The sequence below is a fragment of the Harpegnathos saltator genome, unplaced genomic scaffold (genome assembly GCF_003227715.2).
Source record: "Harpegnathos saltator strain DR-91 unplaced genomic scaffold, Hsal_v8.6 scaffold93, whole genome shotgun sequence".
NCBI classification, from domain to species: Eukaryota; Metazoa; Arthropoda; class Insecta; order Hymenoptera; family Formicidae; genus Harpegnathos; species Harpegnathos saltator.
This window is the reverse complement of record NW_020230721.1, coordinates 3194569-3217939: the sequence shown is the minus strand read 5'-3', so window position 1 is coordinate 3217939 and position 23371 is coordinate 3194569. Positions and strand designations below refer to the sequence as shown.

The following is a 23371-nucleotide window of genomic DNA, read 5'->3' as shown; positions in this document are numbered from 1 at the left end:
ACGAGCGGGACGAGTGGAGAACATGATTTGTGTTTACAATTCAGAGATGTTGCATTATATCGGTAATATCGGGGAGAGGCCACATGAAGAATACCATCTTACGATATGCTGCTCCGCTGGCATATGATAGAATACTATTTACTTAGCTGCTATGTCTAACGGTATAGTAGATTACAGGAGCGTTACTTTACCGATGAGTCTCACATTACAATGACACCAATTTCAATCACTTGTAGCAGCACTGTCAATTAATCGGTTTTGCGGATTTCGCGCATTTGTTCCGCAAGTGTGCATGCCCTGTGCGTTATTTCGTGTACTTTCATGTTTGCGATAAAAGAAAAAAAAAATCCTTAATCGCACGTATCAAAAAATCTCAATGTGATTGCATTACACGTTATTTAATCAAGATTTAATATCCCTGATCTTTCGTGAAATCTGACAAACAGGCATTAACGTTTTGACATTATATTTTTGTTTATACACAGCTACAAAGGTAAATAATGTAAAATAATATTTGTTTATTAGTTTCTATAAACGCATTACCTGTTGTCATTGTCAATAGTTAATCTAGTTATAATCTTGATAATTTTAAATTTTACATTGCAATTAATTTGCTTCATATATTTTGACAAAATGCATGAATTAATTAATGGGATATAAAATTTAAGAATATTTTATATATATGATAATATGTCAATATCATATAACATCATTACATATAAAAACAAATGATATTTCTGTCAGTATCCTTTATTTTTAATATTAATACGAATATTTGTCCCTAATATATATAAATAATATTTCTTCATAATCAAAAAATCTTTCATACACATATCATTGTAATAGATGTCTGGAAGCAAGTGTCGTAATTGCGGGTCCACTAGTATTGATACTGATCCAGCACGTGGAGATGCAGTTTGTACAAACTGTGGTTTTGTATTGGAAGATCAACTTATTGTTAGCGAAACAACTTTTGAGGAATCACCATCAGGTCATATGATGGTTCTTGGTCAGTTTGTTGCTAGTGACAGCACAGGTGGTGCTACTGGCTTTGGTGCAGGTATATATATTTAATTAATATGGTTTTGACAAATATATTCTATTCTTTAAAAGGTACAATACATAATATATTGTTTATCCTCTTAGCTTATCATGTCAATGGAAAAGAATCCAGAGGAATTACTTTACAAAATGCTCGAAAAGGTATAACACATCTTTGTGCACAACTAAGGTATGTAACTTTTTTCCTTTCTTGAGTATATCCATAATCAAAGAGAAATTTTGTTATATAGTAATATTTTTTAAATGTTTGTTGTAGGTTAAATAATCATTGTGTTGAGACAGCTATGGGCTTCTACAAAATGGCTCTGAGTTATCGTTTGACACGTGGTAGAAAGCAAGCTCACAACCAAGCTGCTTGTGTATATATTACTTGTCGTACAGAAAGAACTTCACGTATCCTTTGTATTAGACATCATTAATATCTAATAATTAATGGATATTAATTAGGATTTGTTTAAATAATTTTTTTGTTTGCACACACAATTTTTCATTAAAATAATAGATTATTATTAGATTATTTATTATTTTGTATGTATGTATGTGTGTATGTGTGAATGTGTGTCATATATACAACTCATACAATGATAAAAAACAAGTGTCAGTCATAAATCCTTAACTGCTCATATTCAGATATGCTTATTGACATCAGCGACGTTCTTCAAATCTGTGTTCATGAACTGGGACGGACGTACGTAAAATTTGCAAAAGCTCTTCACATCAATATACCTTCGATAGGTAAGCAACTTGCATGTCACACAGTTGCATGATATACTTAATTCACAGGCATTCTGCTAGAACAATAGAAATACTTTCTTCAAACATACTAAGAATTAATTACATTTTTATTATTTATAATATAATAATACAATTAACTGAATTATAATATAATAATACAATTAACTGAAACTGAATATAAAAATATTATTTGTCAAGGAATAAATTAAGTCTGTTTTATTATTTGAGAAGATAAAAGCTAATAAATGAATGCGATATTTTTATTTTTTAATCAGTAAGACGCAAATTTTCAATTGGTTAGAGAAGCATAGCTTCGAAAATTTATTTTTTTTTTCTACTAGCATTAACCAAGTGTGTATGTGTGTGTGTGTGTATAAAGATATACATACATGTACAGGATGTTCAAAAAAAGGTTTCAAACTCTTACAGGATAGTACTCATACTGAGTAAAAAAGGCTTAGCAAACATAGGTTGAAAAATCAATCCATTTAGAGTTACAAACATTTTTCGATCTTACTAAGTTAACGCAAGTTGCTTATATGCATTAGATACACTTTCAAGGAGCTTTCAGATATAACAGAAAGTTTGAACAGTTTTTATAACAGTATAGAACAATAGTTACTAGAATTACTTATTTGTAAAACCCGATCTAATGAAAGAAAAGAAATGGGAAGTTATATATATATATATATATATGTATTATTTTTGTAATTGAGATATCTCAGAAACTAAGCACTTGAGAACACATATTTACTAAAACTATTTTATTTATATTTTTATGTAGAATCTATCCTGTTTGTGGTTGAAATATACCTTTTATATGATTTGTGTGCAAAGGCATCATTTATATAAGATATTGCTATTAGTATTACATTTTTCTACACGTTCTAATGTCAACTATTTCACGAGATAAACTTTGGTGCCTCCTGATATATATGTGGGGAAAGGAGGTTTTTTATCATATATAATATATATCTTTAATATTAAAATGAGATAGTATACACATTTGCCTTTTTATCTTGCTCAATATAATATATAATATACGTAACGTTTAAAACTCTATTGAGAATTGTAGATTATTATTTTCTTATAAGCAAATATAAACTATAAAATTATATAAAAAGAGTAACTATAGTATTATATTTGGATAAAATGACTTGTAATAAAAACTATTATTTGCATATAAAGACTTAAAAAAGTTATGAAATTTTTAATAGAAAATAATCAAACATTTTTTATAAATTAAAAAACTCTACAGAGTAAGGGAGGGAGGGAGAGAGTAAATTTCTATATTTTTTATACTTCAACATTTTCGACCTGTGTTTAGCATACTAGATTGTCTTATGCTCCTAGAAATAAAATTATATTTTTTATCATAGAGAAATGTAAATATTATTTGAAAAAATAATAGCGCGAAAGAGCAATATCTTGTACTTTTCAGATTTCTCATATATGCGCACCTTATTTGTATACAAAGTATTTCGCAACTATCTCATTGTTTCTTGGATAACATATTTTTCGATGGATTGACCAGAATTGATTTTCCCATCGAAAAAAGTCGACTCTAAATTCGTCTAAAAAACAATTAAAATATAATTATGAGTTATAGTAATAAATTGCTATATATACATATATATATATGTATAGTAATTTATATATAATATGCATATATATGATACCGTTAAAAGAGATATTCCGTATTTTATAAAATTTTACAATTAATCCCGCAATTAAAAAAAAAAAATACAAAAATTTTCCAGCTACATTACTTGGCAGTATAATACTCAGTATAATACACAGTTTAATAATATTCTACAGAATATTAATAATATTCTTCTAGAGAACTAGATATGGAAAATGGAAGAGATATAAATTATAATCTAATAGACTGTAGAGTAGTTAGTAAATTGATATTCACATATAACTTTCTGAGGTTGACGACATTCTAATATATTTCATTTTTTTTTTATCATTTGCGGTATATTTTGACTAACTTGTACTGTTCAGCACAATAAATGTAGCAGTACTGAAATAAATACTGCAAAAATAAAAAAGTCAATTATACAGATACAATTTCTGTAATTGATATTCTCTCAAAAGAATGCTAAGCCTCAGAATGTTAAATTCGCCATATTGATCGCATTTAAAGTAAACAATTCATATCTCCATGATGTGGTTAAATAATCTTATATAACTACATATAGTTATATACTTAATATGAAGCATTTATAGCTTCTTTGTGAATTCTTTTTATATTTTTTACACTAGAAGGCCCAACTCTTTATAAGTATTTTATCATAAAATAAAATATTTTGCAGTTACTCAAATATCATTTTTGTAACTTATGTATTATTAATCATAAAACAACTCTTGTAAATTTTTTACAGACTCGTTTTTGTGCGTAAAAACGAGTAAAAATTACTAGATAAGAAAAATTCTTTATTATGTTGTAATACAGAGAAACTATTTTGTATACTGTCTAGTAATAATTACTTTAAATTGGCCCTTTTAGTGTGTTCATTGCTTTATTTTATTTGTCACAATATGATATTATGCATAATCTTTTTTCTCTTTACATCACATTCTTATTTCAAATATTTACATTTTTGAACAGCCATTTCTCTTTATTTAATATCAGAGAAGAAATTAGATCTGTCACACAAATTAATAAGAGTATGCATCATTAAGTATGCATAGAAAAATATAGATGCACTCTTTCCCAAAAATGTTCACATAATTTCACGAACGAGATTGTTAACAGTGTTATATTAAGGCGTTTCAGAATTTTCCTCGAAATTGCAACTAAAAATTCATTCATACAAATACGATGTCGATGGCAGTCAAAAACCTTGAGATTTATTAACAATTTTAAACTAGTACGAATCAAGCTTTAAGGCTCCTGATTCTTCGCCATGCAATTTGTGAGTAATAAAGTCAGGAGCAAGAAAATACACGCTTAAAATTCTTGCAAAATATGCTTAAATGAAAAGATATATATCATGGATATATAAAAGATTTGTAAAATAATTTCAAATACTGTCTTTTTCTCAACATCTTTTTATAATAAATTACTATAAAATTAGCATAACACGCGATCTATCTTTAAGATATGCAACTTATTATCTTTTCTGATGTCATATTAATTTTTTATGATTAAAATGGGCTCGAATTGTTTCAAGTGAATAGTTGTATAGTTTAATAAATATATTCAATTTAACATATCTTGCAAAAATCTTCAGTGTATTTCCTCGTTTCTGATATCATAATTCAAAATGATCACAGCGAAGGAACAGTGTAGCCTTAAACTTGTCTACTAATTGTTTTTGTAAATTGCATAATACTATACAATAGGGTATATATATATGTAATACTGTATATTTTCACCTCCTACGAAAATATAATTTTGGAACAAGTCGCGTATGATAACACATTGCACATTCTTATTAAAATTTGGTATTGTCCTTTGGATTGAAACACTAACTTCCGGCACTATATGCTTCGATCTGAGAAATACATCCCATAAAATATAAATGTCAACAAATAATTCTGCTTCATGAACGAATCAGTTAATAGGGACATATGGGAGGTGACTTAAAAGCCCTAATATTAAAAACATTAATTCTGCTGAAACGCCGTCGTCTTAAGTTAATAGTACATATCTACAATACAGGATAACTGTAACGCTATGTAACGTAGACTCGATAACACTTGCATCTCCCAAAATATTACACGCAATACTTGCTCCATTTATTCCGTGGTGTCGTTTTTACCGGATGTCGTGAAATCCTCGTTTGGGATGTGAAATTCGAATAACCAGATCGTTAGAGTGCACCTATCGAATACACGCTTTTCCGTCGGAGAATTTGGCAGCAGACTTGATTTGCGTAGCGAGCCACTCAAATATTACTTTTCGTTACGAGCCACGCGATTATTAGACCATAAGCTCCGTCGTGGTCTTCCGTCAGTCGTCGGACGGCGGTCCGTAGAAAATCAATTCGGGAATCTGTCCGCCTTGAACACCGGTGCCGTTGGTGCTCTCGGAACTGCACTGAAACTGAAAGTTCACGCTGCCGACCGTCGCCTCCGACATGCCTTCTTGACCGAAGAAACTCAACTCCCCGCCGTCCAATATCGCACTTGCCGTATACGAACACTCCGGCTCAATCTGTATCGGATTCTCGAAGTAAACGTGGAACGTGTTGCTCGAACCATCGGAAAAGAATTTTGTATTGTTCTCCGCGAGGACATTCCCGAGCCTCTTGAGCTCTATCTTAACGTTGTAATCCGCAGCACCGGACGAGCTTCCGTATAATCCGAAACCCACCACGAATATCCTTTTGTCGACGCTGAACTGGATCGAGTCGCAACGACCCCTGTACCGCCATTGATTCGATCTATATGCGCAGGACTGGAATCTATGGCACACCTGTAAATGAAATCAACTTTTTATTAGCCCAACATTTACATGTGAAGCAATATTTCTCATATTGAGCTAACGGTTGATATTATCTTTATCAAATACAACGGGTACTCGCGGAATTTATTTATCTTCTTCAAAAAAATACATCATCCTCTTCTAGCAACAGTATAGCTAGAATTATTCGCATAATACGCTGCACTCACTTGAGTTTTCAATCCTTGGCGTGGTTTGGTGGGGAAACAGAGTAGTGGTTTGTTGCTGGCTGTGAAGTGTAGAAACACGTCGATTGTCTCTTGATGTGTTAGAATGCCCGTCTGCGCTGCGCTGTTTGCGAATTCCTCCAGATTCATAGCGGGGAGTCTAATTAAATATAAGGCGGATCCTGGAAGAGAAATATACATTGCATATTTTGGAAGGGTGGTACAGTCTGTTACATCAGTCTTATACATAAATCCTGACGCGCGCACAGCAGGGAAGTTTTTATTCCGAGATAAAGAAAAAAACATTAGCATTGACCTCACCTAACAATTGCCTTTGATTGGCGGGGGTTGGCTCAAGGTCTTGCCGGATGCACTCTGCGGAAGCCCATCGTAACGCAGCATCCCATATATGTATCTCTTTGCAGTTTAACGTCTCTCGAGATAAGACTGATTCGAGCGTATGAATGTCAATGTCCACAAAACCATCGGATCTTAGTGCCATTTCTGCCTGTACAATAGTTGCCATTTAATGTCGAAGCTAATCTCATACATCGCTGTTATTAATATTATCGTTCCGTTGACTTTTCATTTTGCTTTATGATTTAAAATTTATCCTAAAACAAAACGCAACTCGTGAATTTCTCCTTAATGAAAATTACGTGTATCTATATATAATTCAGATACAATTCTAGAATGATACACAAAACTGTGTCTTTCATAGACGCAAACGTATGCGAAAATTTATTTAATATCTGTAAAATGAATGGTGATTTTTTATGAATACCATGTAGTAAATTATTACGGAGATAACTGCAATAAAACGCTAAAAGTCTGATTTATGAAAAAGAAAACGATCAAAAATTTGACATAAAAGTGAAAAATAATTCTCGAAATCTATTTATTACATATAACTTTATATTTACGTAATAGGGAATCGTACGTATATTGCTACAAAACCGATTTAGTCGTACATAAAATACATAACAGTTCTCACAGTTCATTGAAAAAACGACCAATTTTATTGAAATTGTCTGACCTTATTTAATTATTACACTTAATACAAAGTTTCATACGAAACTGTGCTTGATATATGATTGATAAAATATAAATAAATAATACATGTACGTGTAAAAAAGTTTGCAATCCGTCTCCTAAATTAAAAGATATACCATTTCAACATTAGAATACACTATATATAATTACATTAGTGTGCGAGTTCTTAATATCGACACTAAAACACATCGCGATTAAAAGGAATATATTAAGAACACGATCGTCAATTAACGACAGTAATAAGCACAATTGGTTAAATAATATTGTAATTAACAACCTTTTCACGGTTTTGTACGTATCTTTATAAATATTGCTTCTCTTAAAAGTCTTTTACCAGGTATTTTATTCGAGAGGAGCTTAAAATATTGGGCATGCCATAAAGTCGTGCACTTTCTCTAAAACCGCGTCTGAACACAAATGTTAAGAAGTTAACATCTCTCATCGTCGGGAGGAAGTGTGCGACTTTCGGGACACCCTACATATGTACGTTTATATATGTATGTATCTATATAATCTATATGTATATCTAAATGCCCCGCAAACGCGATGAACGTTAAATACAGATGTTTCTCAAGTACAAGAGAACGATCTATGGCAAATAACATTGTTGTGCAATGCGAGTTGTCTGGCTATGAGAGAAGAATCGAAACGATGTCCCTTCTCAATGAACACACAATCCGCAGCCACGTGTGTTTGATATTCGATACAATTATACAGGAAAATCCTCGATTTTCCGTCTGTTCTCACTTAGCTGACTATTCGATTGGTATTGGTCGTTATCCTAGAGACATCGCTGCGATTGACTTTACCGCACTCGTATTCGTCCGTCAAGCTGTCCTGATACGTGATGTTCTGCGTAACCTCGACGTCCAATTTATTGTCCGGAAAGTAAGGCTCACTTCGCGTACGGAAAAGCGAGAAAGACAAGCGCTCGTCCGCGAGGTCGTCCGCGCAACAGTCATTCTCCGAAAGACTCAAGCAGTACGGCACTATCGACAGTCCGCTCTTGAATGCCTCACAGCTATCACCGTCGCTCAGTCCCGCGCTTCTACACGCGCGCCGGTACCGCAAACTTTCGAATTTGTCATAGGCGTTTTCACAAGAATGCAAACTCAAAGCGCGATCGATCGAGTCGCTGGAGGGGCTCGAGTCGTCCTCGAGCGTCCCGTCCAAGTTCCCGTCGTTCAAAGTAATGGCTCTTAGCACCCTTTGGGTTTGACTTACTTGTGCGTCGATCACCTCCCAGCAACGTTGCATAAGATTTGGCTCTTCAAACAGACGAGACTGGCTCAGAAGTAAGCACGCGTTCTTCGCAGTCAGGCTCGTCTCCAGGTAATTGACGCACGCTCGCGCCAAGTGTGGAACTATGTACTTCTTCGCGACATATAATGTTGCCAGAACCGTGTCCGCTTCAAGTTGCACTTCATCGCAATACATATACCTTGAAAAGCAAGTATTATGCTCAATAATACAAAGCTACACTCTCACTTTGAGAAGATGCTACTTTTTTCTCTTCTAATAGCAAACATTGAAACAAAGAGGTTCATTTATAGTTGTGATATAAATTTTATTTAGGTTGATATTCCTTCAGTTATTCCAAGTTGACTGTGCTCACCTCAACAGCGCAAGAAATGCAGCTGGTTCAACATCAGGCACTTCTATGTCTCTCTTATTTTCTGGTAATCCTCCGTAGAACATAGCATAAAATACAGAGCTGCCAGTGGCTAAGACGTACTTATGTGCTGGTATGGTTTGTGTATGACCTATGGTATAGATGCAAAATTCAGTACATCTGACAATACATATGATTAATGACTGTAAGATAGTACAAGTACCTGGACTGCCAACAATGAATATAATATCAGCCATAAGATGATTATTGAACATGGCTGCATTCCGTTCTCGAACTGTAGGTTTTGTCGCTTGCCAATTAGGATCCTGGGTGCAATCCCCAGGTGATGGTAGGTTTAACTGGGTTACAGGTGATGTCAGGGAAGACAGAGGCGATGCAGGAGCACTCAGTGGTTGGCTTACAATTCCTTCACGTTGTAGTACAATGGATGAAGAAAGTGGGCTTACTGATGGTGGTGAATCTGATGCATTGCTTGGAGATTCCGCTAAAAAATAAAAAAAATGTCATTGTCAGGCATATCGAGTATACTGAGTATTTTCAAGTTTTAATATGATAAAAATCTACTTGATATTATTCAAAATCTTAGGAAAAATGGCTGTGATGCTAAATAATACAAACATTCTACAAATGTTTTATATTATTCAAAATTATGTTGAATGTCACTATACACACACACACACACACACATAACAGCATGAAATTTAATAAGAATGATTTGTTGAGAGAGAGAGAGAGAGACAGAGAGAGAGAGAGAGAGAGAGAGAGAAAAGCATTTCTCATTACTTTTATTTAATCTAATTAATTCACAGAATTATTTTTCCATCACATCAGATATATGTATGTTATGAATGCACGGTAGAATTGTTTCATTGACAATGCACATCAATATAATTTCTTTTATTCTGAAATTATAATAGAAGAATGAGACGGACAGATAACAGGTTATGTAAGCACGTCTGACTTGAAGGTGATTCCGATATTCACACAGCGAACTGAAATCAACGATGCGATCGTCTGACGCGCCTATTATCACTCAACTGAAGGATCTATTATCCTTAAAGCGAATAATTATTTATCGGTATTGATAATTATTTACGTTTGTCGTGCATTATTTCACAGTATTTGGAACGGCTTGATTCTTCTGTCCCGATAACATAGCGCGCGTGATCTCGCCTGACGTTTGAACTTTCGTCGATCGTTGTATTTCTGTGATCGTTGCGAGTATCCAACGGTAGCGAGGAGCGCTATTTCACCGAATCGAGATTGCGCGTGCATGTGTGTAGAAATATACACAGGCATCGCATCAGTGCGTATCGCGTACGTGTCTCTATCTACATTTGGCCGAAAAAATCCGGGATTCGCAAGTTAAGGCTTATTCACACCATATCGACGACATAGTCAGTCACGATGATTCTTCTCACACATTTGAACGTAATTCCACAGCGGAAAGTGTGCCCCGCTCTCGGCAATATTTCGTTCAACGATAAAAAGAAGCTACCGCCGACGCGTTGCATCACGCTCAATTGTGACTCGGTCACGGTTTGCGCACATTTTTCCTAATGAAATCGCAATGCAGCAAGTTGTCACAATTGAGACATCGCTGACGCGTTTGCGCAATGATTATTCATTCATTCATTCAATATATGGCTCTGAGCAGAGTTATTACACTCCTTCTCCTACGCCAATCACAACGATTTTGGAAGTAAAAGAGAAACAGGGCCAACGCGTACGCAGTCCCCAAGATCTAAAATATGCGTAGTTAAAGGAACCACATCCAATCGCCACGGAGGCGAACAAAAGACTTTTGCGCAATGATCGGTTATGGCAGCAGCTGAAGTGACAATATATGTGACATCTCTTCCGACGTCACAATTGCAATGGAGGATCGAGGGGGAAAACATTATTATATTGTCTCTATCAGGAATATAAGAGTGTATATAAATATAAGAGTATAAATATAATAGTAAGAGGATATATATAATAAGGATTACATCGCGTACGTTATAACACCGATAAATGCATCAACGATGTCTCTCAATTATGACGAGCTAAGGCGCCGCAGCTTCACCAGCAAGAGAAATGCCTATAGGTGCGTTCAGCGGAGAAAAGCGCTCAGTGAGCGATTAGTGACTATTGGTCCTTACTGTTAGATCCTTACATTCAGACTAATAACGTTGACGAATTACTCAACAGTTGCGCAACTGTTGAGTATCGTGAACGCACCCCATAATACACTTCGTGGCCGAGCATGCGCTTGTGTGTACTGACCTTTACTCGCGCTACACTCGTGTATCTCCGCTCGCACTTCGTGACGCACGTGACGCAACGACGAATGCAATCGCGTCATACGACGCGGCTCGCTCGCACGAGGATGCGACATAAACAAATGCGCAAATCAATACAGAATCTTTAGGGCAAGAGCACAGGCTTTTGCATAACACATAATACATAAGAGAATAAACCAATTAGTTTTCTTCATTTCCCTCCTCAGGACAGAAATGAAGAACTCTGATTGGTTGATTCTCTTATGAGTTGTGTATTATGCGTTATGCAGAAGTCTGTGCTCTGGCCCTTACGGTTGGCAAAGCAGTCAGATTAGAATGAATATCCCCGACGAGAGAAATCGTCCGGATGTCTCTAGTCGATGGTCGGACGCGACTAATTCTCGCCTCAGTCGAAGTTTGAGGAAGTTTGTAGACGAGAGACTTCGGTCACGAATTATTTATTATCGTGATGCGTGTGCGTAGGTTAAGGCCATCACACACAAATGAACATAAGCAGTAAAGAAACTGACCAATCACAATCAATTATTCTCCTAAGTTTTAAAATGGTGTCCTTAAATTTCGATTGTGATTAGTCAATTTGCTTACTGCTTACGTCTTACTGCTTAAGTTCGTTTGTGTGTGATGGCCTTCGTGTCTATGCGTCTTTATGCGTCTCTCTCATTCAATTCCTGACTTCAGGAACACAGAGCATATCATCCCAACGTCACTGTTACGTCTGATAAATATCGATATAACACTGTGAATAACAATTCTGCAATGAGTTCTCATCTCGCCGTACCGTTCACCGCTCGGTGAGCATTCAGCGAGCTCGGATCCGATTGGTTTGTGCTTCTCGATCTTCTCGAGATCCGGAAGCACGCGCTAACTGGATTTAAGAGTTCAGTAAGCGCGGCGGGGGGGGGGCAAGATGTTTATTTTATATCGCTGAACTAGAGTGTACGTTTGACGAAATTCAACAGAGACAATATATTTGAGACTTGTTGGAGAAAAGAAGAAAAGAAATCCAATGCAAGTTGGTACAATCACAAAAGTTCAGCGATAGAAGACGAAACCAAGATAGCACAGAATGTTTGAAATCCGTCGCGCGCTCGTCTGGCAGACGGCAACGTCAGCTCCCTGAAACGACATAATTCCGAAATCCGCGATCGAGGTATCGTTCAGTACGACCGACGGCGGTACGATACGATCTTCACTCGTGTAGGTCTTCGACTCGGCGGTGCATTGTCACGCAACTTATTTTTGCACGGACGCGAGTCCGCGTGTTGTCACTCAAAAATACGACGACCACGATTTTGCCTCTCACGGCGAGTGGATAGGCGAAGGCTCGGCCCGCGAAATCACGTTTCCGGAAAATATAGATTTCCGGCTGGTCGGTGCGGGTATCGCGACGGGGATCGGCGACTCCGAGGTCCTTCACCTCCCGCGGAAGCCGCGAGGTCCGAGTATAAATAGCGGATCGCCTGTTTGGCCGCTCGCTCGCTTATGGGACAAAAGAGAGAGACTCTGGCCGGCCGTCTTTGTCTATTTAATCTGTCTTTTTCTCACCGTTCACCCAGGCATTGGTCTGCTTGACCGCGACGTTGTCCTGAAAGCGCTTCATCGGCTTGGTGGAGATCTTCGAGTAGAGATTCGACATTGCCATCGTCGTCGTCGACGCTCGCCCGACACGTTCGCTTTTCCCCGTTTCCCTGTCGTTATTTATCGTCGTCGTTGTCGTCGTCGTCGTCGTCGTTGTCGCGCACGCGGCACACAAAACGGCTACGGCGAGGACCGTGCGTCGTCGGCTATGCAGCCGCCATTTCCCCATACACGGGCGCTGGTTGAGGGGCGCCGCCGACGTTATCGCCGCGTCGGTCGATAGACGTTGACGGTGAGGAGAAAGGCGGCGAGGAGGTGGTGGAAGAGGAAGAAGGAGAGCACACGCGCGGCCGGCCGGAGGAGCGATCGACGCGGTCAGCCAACTGTCAGACGCACATGCTCTCGCGCGCTTTTATTCAAATTGGTGACTTTCTTTCGGGACGACTCACACGAGCCAAGTTCCGAGAACGCTCGATGGCTGCTGCGTACTCGTCCCACACGTTTATTCGCATATATATATAATACTACTATATTGCTGGAGGAGCTCAAACGCTGGCGAAAACATCACAGTGCAGACGTATATCAACCTCTCACTTTCACAATCTGTGTACTTCAACGTAAATGCGCATGCGCGCGTTCGTTGAACTAATATAACCTAACCTAACCAGTTTCGTTAGTTTAATTTATCTAATTTATCAGTTAAATACGTTATATATTGGCTTATATAAAAAGTGATAAAAAAAGGAAATGAAAATAATTCAATCTTACTATTTATGTGGAAGAAAAGCAATAGGCTGAAAGTATTTCTTTACACAGGTAAATTTACTAACAAATAATGGGATTAAGTACACGATCGCTTAGGAAAATAGGAAATGTGACTCAAGTTATTTTTATAAACACCGGCACATACTTCAAAAATTCAATTTTTCTTTTATTTACACATTTTTCTTGTCATAATATTAATCTTGTTAAACGCAGCTTTTTAAATTAGCCTCTACGCATGCCAGTGCATGCGCATAACATTCAAAGTACCTCATCTATCCTATATATAGGCCTGTTCTTTTTCGCTGCACTGATGCAATAAGTCAGAGGTACAGACAAATATATATTTGTTTTACTCTAACTTATTGCACCAGTGCAGCTGTGCAGCGAAAAAGAACTGACCTTATGTCATATTTTCTATCTCACTTTCTCAGTGCGTACCGCTTATAACCGTTGAAACGACGCGGCAACGTCGATAACGCGCATGCGCATGAGTGCGCGGTAATTTGAATAACGCATCGAGCTGAATGGCCGTATTCAGCAGAAAAAGCTGCTTACTAAGCGCTTAGTGATTATGATCTATAATTGGAGTATTGTTTTAGATCTTTAACAAATCCAGAGGAATGAACCAATCAGAAGTGATAATCACTAAGCGCTTAGTAAGCAGCTTTTTTTGCTGAACGCGGCCATTGAGGCTGGGCGGAATGCGCGCGAGACTTCAAATTTACTGACAAAGACAGGTAGGAAACGCGGAAATTCAAAAAAATTTGAAACTTTGTGTGGAAGTAAAATAGTTCATCCGTAATGCAAAGCTATTTTTTGTTCGTGTGGAATTCCAGTCTGAGGGGATGAAACCACTCTTCGGAAACAAAACCATTTTCATTTTTAGCATATATCTTTTAAAGTATGAAGCATATGCAAAAATGATTTAAATGCAAAAATAGTTTATATGAAAGCTGTAGTGTATTTCATACTCTTTGCAACTGTGTATTCAGATTTTGCAAAATTGTAGAAGGGCGGAGGGAGTTTCAAAAATTTTTCAATTTTACAACTTTCATATAAACTATTTTTGCATATGCCTCGTATATTAAAAGATATACACTAAAAATGAAAATGATTTTTTTTTTCAAAGGGTGCTTTCACCCCTTCAGACTGGAATTCTGCACGAACAAAAAATAGTTTTGTATTACGGATGAATTGCTTTACTTCCACAGAAAGTTTCAGAATTTTTTGAATTTCCGCGTTTCCTATCTTCCTTGTGAGACGGGCTGTAAATCGGAGTCGTTTGTAATGTACGTTTCTACTTGTTTCTACTTGTGTGTGTTTCATACAGATCCTTGCTTGTACATCATGAGATTCGCGAACAAGCTCGATTTCGGCGAGAAAACTCACGAGGTATCCATGACAGCTCAGAGGGTGGTGAAGAGAATGAAAAGGGATAGCATTCACAGCGGCCGCAGGCCGTCAGGCCTATGTGGCGCGGGTAAAAAAATTTCATTTCGAATCTTATTTTTTTCCTGTTTTTTTTTGTAAGTATACAGTATAAGGGATGGCTTCAAGGGCACCTTCAATGGCTTTGACCTTGACATATATTGTTAAGGTCATCGCTTTGAATAATGCAAAAGCAGCTGGCGCTCGTTGTTTGTTAAAAAGTTATTAACAAAAGAAGTTCAACAAAATGAACGTAATTTGCATTCATCGTTTGTAATAAACAATGACCGTCAATTTTGGAGTCATTGAAATTGAGTCATTTAAATTCATTGAAGGTCATTTAAATTCATTGAAGGTCATTTAAATTCATTGAAGGTGCATCTCCCATACTGCATAATTACTTTTTTTGTTTTTTATGAAAACTCTCTTGTCACACTCTGTCCTTTTTACGCAGCCCTACTGATAGCTGCGCGACTGCACGAATTCAACAGATCGCCCGCTGACATAATCAAAATTGTCAAAGTTCACGAATCCACTTTACGTAAAAGGTAAAACTAATTTCTGAGAAGTATAATTTTTATAATACATGAGCGTGTATGACGATAATCAAAGCACTTCCTTATATGTTGTAGGTTGATGGAATTTGGTGATACACCCTCCAGTGCTTTGACACTAGATGAGTTTATGACAGTGGATTTGGAGGAGGAGCAGGATCCTCCAGCGTTTAAAACAGCGCGTAAGAAAGATAGAGAACGTCTACAAAAGGTATATGCTTCTTCCTTGAATCACAGTTCACTTCACTTGGTAGTTAATCGATCAAATTGAAGGTACTTTTACACTGTCCTATAGCAACTGAAAAAGACTCATCAACAGTATCTGATTCTTTTTAGCTGGACAATATAGATGCGGAAATAAGCGAATTGCAAGCTGAAATTGACAGACAATTGGAAGATTACAAAATGGGGAAAATGAAAAAACGGAAAGACGGTAAATGCATTCTCGTAGCATATATTGTTTAAACAAATAAACACAGAAGAGAACAATGATAACTGCAAAAAAAATACATATTTAATTAAATGATATGTTAACTAATTAAATACTTGAATACATAATAACAGCAATATCTTATAGTATATTTATTTTTACGTATATTTATTTTTACTCAAGTGTTTGGTGACATGGAAAACGAAGACGCAGATAGATTTATCCGAGAAAGCAATTTGGATATAATCAACGAATATGTCCATGATAATGTGGATGATCCTGATGAGTTCAACGATTCTAAAATGGGAAACAAGGGTTCAGATATTACCGGACTTGGTAAATATATTTGTTGGAAATGATAATATTTCGTTGATTTCTATTCAATATACGAATTTGCAAATTCGTAATCTCTTCGTGTATTCAGGTCCTGATTTGGCGACGATGGGATTGCTTCCCGTTAATGATTCTGTGAATGTAGCCAAAGAAAAATTAAACAATAATGTTGAAGATGTAAGTATATATATTTTATTTTTATAATATTGGTATTAGAGTGTTGTCAGGATGAAAGTAAGTCCGTTCGCGGGCGCTTCGAATTTGCCGAATGATGAATCGGCAAAAAAGGAGCCGGAATCTTCGAAAATTGAATTTTCCTTATTGCTAAACCAGTTAACGAGAATCGTCTAGTTACACGGCCCGTTTAATTTATACACCGCCCGCCGTAAAGAAAGATACGCTCGTCTCCGCACTATTCGCTCTTCTTCATGTCTCGCTAAGTCCTCTCATTTTCCTCTTCTAATTTTCCGAGGTTTCTTCAGTCTTCTCGTTCAACAGACTCGCATGCTCGCCGCTTTCTATTGATTGTCACGCCACGCAATATTGTATTAGGATGCTAAACATCTATTTCTAAGATCGGTCTATATAGAAGAAACGCACGTTTCTCCCATATAAACCATCTCATGTTACGTAAATTTAAATGCAACGACATCTAAACATTCTTCTAACGTTTTTGGCTACCGCTCTTCTTAGCTCGAATTTGAATAATCGGAGAAAATAATATTAACATAAACGAGAAATACTTTTTGTTGCTAGAATTGCGAGGAAATTAGTATAAATGATATAGACGACGAGGAATTGGACAGCTATATCCTTTCGGAAAAGGAATCAAACTATAAATCTGCTCTTTGGAAAAAAGTGAATGCTGAATATCTCGTTAAAGAAAAGGAAAAGGAAGAGAAACGTTTAAAGGAGACAGAGGAAGGTAAACCTGAGAAGAAAAGAAGAAGAACTAAGAAGAATAAAACGCCCGCGAATACCGCTGGTAAGTTCATCTTTTTGTTAATTTTTTTCACTCTTCATTCTTCCTTTATTCTTTTTCGTTTCTTATTATGTAATAATTCGTACAATTATTATCAATTATCATTCACTTTGTCTTTGTCCTTTCTTCTTTCAGGCGAAGCGATTGAAAAGATGTTGCAAGAGAAAAAGATATGTTCTTTAATTAATTACGAAGCGCTGAACATTCTAAACAGTGCTGTAAATTCTTCTAGCAACCAGCAAGAAAACACTCAAGAATTATCTTCTACCGCGACGAATACCACGTTGGGATCGGACGATTCGAGGACTTTTAATAAACCGTAAATATATATATTGTGCGACAGCAGCTAAATCGATTGATAGACATTATAAAAATTATTTTGCACTTTTTAGAATGTCAATCTATTCTTCGTTGAAGCCTGACAATGCAACAGTTTCGTTATCACGAAAATCTTCATCTGTTAAACAAAACACTCGGCAATCCAAGAAAACGAACGAAACACCACAACGGGAAGAAGATGAAGAAACTATGGAGAAGGAAATCACTCCAATGGAGAATTCAATGGATGTATCCACAGTGATGGATACATCTGATATCGGTGAGTAATCTCTTTTATCTATTTCTATGCACAGACAAGTTAAAGAAAATTTCTAGTTTTGTCAAAAAATATTTTTTTGTTCTTTATATACATTATAGTACAGTGTGTTAAGTAAAAGCGTGTACGGCGTTATTCATAAAAAATTTATTCAACAACTTTTTTTTTCACATACAATTTGATATGTTCCAAGGCAATGCGCAATTATGTTAATAACGATTCCAATCACCACCAGCATCGATAATCGCTTGGCATCTTCGAGGCATACTATCCACCAAATTTTCGGTGTATTTGAGGGGAAGTGCCTTCCAAATGCGTTGAATTTCTCAGGAGAGCTGCTTCAAAGTGAAGACACGTTTTCCTCGAAGCTTCTGCTTGATGTAGGCCCAGACATTTTCGATAGGAATAGCATCAGGCGATTGTGAAGGCTAATCAAGTGTGATGATGCCATTTTCCCGTTTCCAGTCAGTACAGAGTCGGCTCCGGTATTTGGGATCATTGTTTTCCTGCAAGATCCATTCTTTGTCTTTTGTGATGAATTGACGTTCGGCAGTCGGTAACAAGGCTTTCTTGTAAATTTGGATTATCTTAGGAACATTGAGGTTGTCGGTAAAGAGGTACAAAACGCCGAAACCCTTCTTTGAAAAGCAGCCCCAAAGATGCACCTTGATTGAATGTTTGACGGTGCGCTGGACGAACTGGTTTGGGGAGGAACACCATGCTCGTGGAATAATTACAAAATCCCAAACAGAAACTTCATCAGAAAAAAACTACATTACTCCAGTCACGATCAATGTTTTTCTGGGCCCAGGCGAGTCGTTTGGCAGCGTGTTTTTCGGACAGCAGTGGTTTCTTTAATACTCCGCCATTTCAAATTATTTGCACACAAATGTTTACGAACAGTAACGTGCGATACGTCCAGTCCTTTTTCCTTCAATTTCGCTTGCCCTTGACGCAAGGACAAGCCAGGATTCCGCGAATGTCACGATCTGTTTTTCATTTCTTTTGGTCACTTTCCCTATTGAACCACGATCTGGAAGGTCGTCGACATTTTTCGACTCTTTAAATCGATTCACCCACTTCTCAACAAACGCGATTTTTTCGATTTTTTAATGTACGTGGCCGCCACTGCATAAGACATTTTTGGCCCTTTTGAGTGCGTGCAAAGAAACACGGCTTCGAAACGTTTCGCGTACACATCACTCATCGCGGTTTCTGTGTTTCTCTGACAAAAGATATACATAGACTGAAATTTTTTCATCAAAGCGCCAAAGGCAGAGGTTCTCTGAACCTGATAAAAAAAATTTAGGTTTGTATAACTTACTGACTACGAGTAATGCCGTACACGCTCTTACTTAACACACTGTATATTGTATATCGTTAGTATATCATTAGATATAGTTAGATAATTAGTATATCAATAGATAGACTATTCGATTTTATTTTTATCTATCGTTATTAATTTTCAACTTACATTACAGTTGACGAAACTGATGATTACCTCGATGAAGATGCGGACGCTACAGAGATGTCCGTTGGACAAATGCTCGGACGTCATGCAACGTCCGAGGGCGAAGACGAGGACGGCTATGGATATGAAGAAGACGAAGACTATTAAATAGTTATACGTTAGTTTAATTATTTATTGGTATTATTACTGTACGTAAACACGCGTTGTATTTAAAATGCGGTCCAACTTTTCTTTTTCTCATAATTGTATGAAAATAAGGTTTTTTCCGCAGTGAAAGGAAAGAAATGAGTTAGTGGATGTCCATATTTTTTTTATTTTTTCATACGTAGTATTACATAAGAAACTGCGAATTCTTACATGAAAGAAAAAGAAAGTTAAGAATATTAACTTATTGATCCAAATTAATATGTTTGTCTTTATGGTAGTTAATTATTATTTTTGTGATATTTATTTTTTCATGATTTGTGGTTTATCGTTGTCATGTTTCGCTATTATGATCACTACAGTTACCACTATCATGCGCTACTTAAACAATTTTTATATCAGTAAATATTTTTTATTTATGTATTACCATTGAGGCCAATGCATTGTATAATTTTTCGAAACTCAAGAAAAGAATAATAATTCACGTATGCATCAACAAAGTTATATTACAATGGAAACAATCGTTGATAATTTATTGTTTTAACATTTATTATTTATCTTAGGCATCCTAGTCGTACGATATTTTATTGTATCCTCGTTCCCCAGCATCTCATCACCAGTATTATTTCTCTGGACAAACGTATTGTTAGAAATAGTATACAATTATATTCGCGCGTATATATCTGTCTTTCAATTTATCATGCAATATCTCTCTGTCACGTGCATTAACTGTGAAAGAACATTCTTATCGTGGTGATGTAAATAGCAATGCGTATTAGTTCCATCTTTATGATAGCAAACGCTTTATTTCCCTGGCGATCGATAGAATGATAGAATGCTAAAAGACTAAAAGCGACGATAAAATCACAGGCCGTGTGTGTGATGTTCAGCCGCGCAGTTACGTGAATGTTCAATGTGACGAACGCGACTGTCGGTCTCGGTAATATAATATTGAAGTAAGTATTGCTGTTAACTATGTTGTTAGATACACAAATTAATTGACATTTTCATGAATTTCTAGATCATCGGAAAAATACAACACGATGGGTTTGAAGAGGAAGCAGCTTCTACCTTCTACGGGGCAATCTCTTGAGAAGATTTCACGTCTTTTTGGAATCAATCTGTCAAGTTACTTGGGCAGATCATACAGTTTTACCCTTCTAGTGCTGTTTGTTTTTCTGAACCATGTGACTTGGCGTGAAGTTTGCACCGATTATTGTGCGGAGCATCTTATCAGGAAGTTCATGATGATTTTGCAGTATATGCTGTATGTCCTCTTGGTGTTGACAATGGTGGTCACATCTCTATTCCGTCCAAGGCAATTCGCTTTTCCCCGCCAGGAGATGCTTATTATAGACTCTATACTCGAGTAAGCTTCTCATTTATTCGGGTAGTTAGCCTTTGTATATCTGCATGTTGGAAGAAAAATACCCAGCGTTCGTTTCTTCTTTTTGTTATCGAAATATTAGACTTATTCAAAATGACATGTATTGTGTGATTATATCTTATTAATTAATATTTTAGTAAATTAAAGAATGAATTTTGTGGGCCCTCTAGGCTTTAAAATTTTTAACTGTTCATGTAAATTTTAAAACTTCCTTGAATAAGGACACTGAGAACTGAGGGAATGAATGCTAAAGTCTTATTCTTTTTGAAGAATATTTATGTATATTGATATCGATAATATTAATTACCTTTATTTTTACCTTGATCCTGTAATAAGCAACTTTTTGCATATATTGAATTTGTTGCTTGGCGTTTCAGATCGTACGGCGCGCAGTTCTCAGACAAGGATATCTTTATCGCGAAGTACTTGCAGGATGCTGTGATAATAATAATGTCGTTACTTGTAACGATGAGGTTTTCTTACAACATGATCACGTATAATTCAATCGCATTAATATGGTTTTTTATTCATAGCTGGTATACTATAGTCTATTTGTTAATTATGGACGGGTTGTTCTCTCACTACGTGAATGACATATACCTGAGGTTTTACGAGTTGAACAAAATTGCGATACAACATTCGAAAGAAAAATTGTCGGTTTTTTACATCGACTTTAAAGCAACAGAGGCGCACAACAAACACAACGGCCTTGTGATTAGTAAGATTCGTTCGATTCAGCATCTTCATCACTCCTTGTCCGTTTTAGCAACGAAGGTATTTATACATTAATCGATTTTATGTATCATCCAGGATAGCATAAATAAAAAAAAAAGTTTTTTTTTTAAACATCTAAAAGAATAAGGCATCTTTAAGACATTTTTAAAAAGTTTCTGTTAACTAGAATCGATTATATCGTAGCTAGAGTAAATTAGAATTTAACAGCATAATTCTCAAATTATCTTTCATTAAAAATTCATTAAATTTTGCTATTAAAAGTATTTTCAATTCTTCCCGTTCAACAGGTAAATGCAAATTTCAGTTTGCAGCTTCTGATAGCTTCTGCCATTTCCTTAAACGCAATAATTCTTTACCTGCACGATGTGTATTATAACATGAAAACGGAGAGTGGTAAGAGCCACATGATTACCTTCGAAATAATCTTCGTAATTTTCCATGCTCTTCGATCTCTGTACATTAGCTACATTTGTCAGCGATCGAGAAACGAGGTTTGAATATTAGATAAATGTGTATGTGTATGTTAGAATATATATATATATATATATATATACTCAGACAGCATCGGACATCCAGTGGATGTACCTTTCATGTCCAATTTATGTCCGTATGTCCGATTTACGTCCGTGCACATAAATTGGACGTAACAAGGATGTCCTTATTGAACATCGGACCTATAGGACGTCCGATGTACGTCCATCGAACATCCTATGTCCCAAGTTGTGACAAACGTACGTCCTATGGACGTCTTTAGTAAAAAAAATGGACATATAACGGACGTCCAATGGACATCCGTATGCTGTCTGGGTATATAATAAAATTTCGTCTCATTGTATATTTACTGAAACTTCGTCTCATTGTATATTTAGTCTAGGCGAATGGCAAAGATTTTGCATGATGCTTTCCTGGAACATAAGTCTTTGCGGTCCGAGGTAAGAAAACATATTTGTATATTGAAATTTTAACCAGAAGAAATATTTAAAATAATTGTTATTCTATGTGCATTCTGTTATTTAGGTGGTATACTTTTCCCTTCAGATGGTTCATGAAAATTTAGTGTTCACCGCTTGTGGGTTATATGAAATAAATATTTCTCTTATGTGTTCCGTAAGCAAAACCCTGCTTTTCTTCGATATTATAATGATACGTGATGCCTAATATATTCTAATACATTTTATAGATTGCTGGAGCAGTAATAACGTATCTCGTCATGGTTATACAATTAGACGCTTCTGCGAAATTTACCGTCGCAAACACCACGCGGAGTTACGCCGAGAATAATTCTACAAGTATTGATATTACTGAATAATTTCGATAGGGTTAGTCTTATGATTTATCATATCTAATTGTGAGAATCATGGCGCACGATCAATAAAATTTTCTAATTTTTAGTGGACAATTCCGTGATATGATTTGTGTCTCCGCCGATCATACAATATGATCGATATGGCAATTTCCTGTAATCTGGTGTACCTTCTGGAGGAAATAAAATTTGCAAGTCGTGTTTTTTTATATTGACGAATTATTGTCAATAACTAATATCTGTAATTCTCGTATTGTGATTTCGCTAAAAGTTGAGAA

At 36.2% G+C, this 23371-nt stretch overlaps 3 protein-coding genes and 1 long non-coding RNA gene across 5 annotated transcripts; 2 read left to right on the top strand and 2 right to left on the bottom strand.

Annotated features, from left to right (window-relative positions):
- The first annotated feature begins 244 nt into the window (after positions 1–244).
- On the top strand, positions 245–20081 carry Brf (Brf RNA polymerase III subunit). The gene is made up of 15 exons (XM_011154015.3): positions 245–493; positions 847–1060; positions 1147–1231; positions 1319–1455; positions 1693–1797; positions 15062–15211; positions 15614–15707; positions 15792–15924; positions 16050–16146; positions 16327–16479; positions 16568–16653; positions 17233–17461; positions 17594–17777; positions 17851–18056; positions 19535–20081. The coding sequence occupies exons 2-15, from the start codon at positions 847–849 to the stop codon at positions 19669–19671; spliced, it is 2010 nt and encodes a 669-aa protein (XP_011152317.1). The 5' UTR covers positions 245–493; the 3' UTR covers positions 19672–20081.
- On the bottom strand, positions 4158–13495 carry lute (BTB/POZ domain containing protein 3 lute). 2 transcript variants are annotated; one of them, XM_011154014.3, is made up of 7 exons: positions 10200–10693; positions 9306–9587; positions 9086–9233; positions 8695–8911; positions 6739–6925; positions 6421–6599; positions 4158–6223 (listed from the first exon to the last, which is right to left on the bottom strand). In XM_011154014.3, exons 1-7 carry the CDS (start codon positions 10210–10212, stop codon positions 5759–5761), a joined length of 1491 nt encoding a protein of 496 aa, XP_011152316.1. In that variant the 5' UTR covers positions 10213–10693; the 3' UTR covers positions 4158–5758. The 2 variants fall into 2 exon arrangements, with proteins under 2 accessions (XP_011152316.1, XP_011152315.2); XM_011154013.3 differs by lacking the exon at positions 10200–10693 and adding an exon at positions 12934–13495 and having other exon boundaries at positions 4403–6223.
- Positions 19627–23305, top strand: LOC109504582 (putative gustatory receptor 28b). Its single transcript, XM_025307642.1, has 7 exons — positions 19627–19681; positions 20690–21037; positions 21433–21829; positions 22078–22281; positions 22660–22722; positions 22808–22897; positions 22971–23305. Exons 2-7 carry the CDS (start codon positions 20712–20714, stop codon positions 23097–23099), a joined length of 1209 nt encoding a protein of 402 aa, XP_025163427.1. The 5' UTR covers positions 19627–19681; positions 20690–20711; the 3' UTR covers positions 23100–23305.
- Positions 21036–21709, bottom strand: LOC112590610 (uncharacterized). The gene is made up of 3 exons (XR_003114338.1): positions 21656–21709; positions 21363–21491; positions 21036–21077 (listed from the first exon to the last, which is right to left on the bottom strand). It is a non-coding gene; the product is annotated as an uncharacterized LOC112590610 (long non-coding RNA).
- Positions 23306–23371: the final 66 nt, after the last annotated feature.

What these genes read in the sequence shown, in the direction of transcription:
- Brf (XM_011154015.3), top strand. Translation starts at nt 847, where the DNA reads ATGTCTGGAAGCAAGTGTCGTAATTGCGGGTCCACTAGTATTGATACT. An exon ending in TCGTACAGAAAGAACTTCAC is followed by an intron (nt 1,456 to 1,692) that starts GTATCCTTTGTA and finishes GCTCATATTCAG; the next exon opens with ATATGCTTATTGACATCAGC. An exon ending in TTCAGATATTACCGGACTTG is followed by an intron (nt 16,480 to 16,567) that starts GTAAATATATTT and finishes TCGTGTATTCAG; the next exon opens with GTCCTGATTTGGCGACGATG.
- lute (XM_011154013.3), bottom strand. Translation starts at nt 13,195, where the DNA reads ATGGGGAAATGGCGGCTGCATAGCCGACGACGCACGGTCCTCGCCGTA. An exon ending in ATTCATTGTTGGCAGTCCAG is followed by an intron (nt 9,234 to 9,305) that starts GTACTTGTACTA and finishes TCTATACCATAG; the next exon opens with GTCATACACAAACCATACCA. An exon ending in GCCAAGGATTGAAAACTCAA is followed by an intron (nt 6,224 to 6,420) that starts GTGAGTGCAGCG and finishes TTTCATTTACAG; the next exon opens with GTGTGCCATAGATTCCAGTC.
- LOC109504582 (XM_025307642.1), top strand. Translation starts at nt 20,712, where the DNA reads ATGGGTTTGAAGAGGAAGCAGCTTCTACCTTCTACGGGGCAATCTCTT. An exon ending in ATTATAGACTCTATACTCGA is followed by an intron (nt 21,038 to 21,432) that starts GTAAGCTTCTCA and finishes TTGGCGTTTCAG; the next exon opens with ATCGTACGGCGCGCAGTTCT. An exon ending in GTCAGCGATCGAGAAACGAG is followed by an intron (nt 22,282 to 22,659) that starts GTTTGAATATTA and finishes TTGTATATTTAG; the next exon opens with TCTAGGCGAATGGCAAAGAT.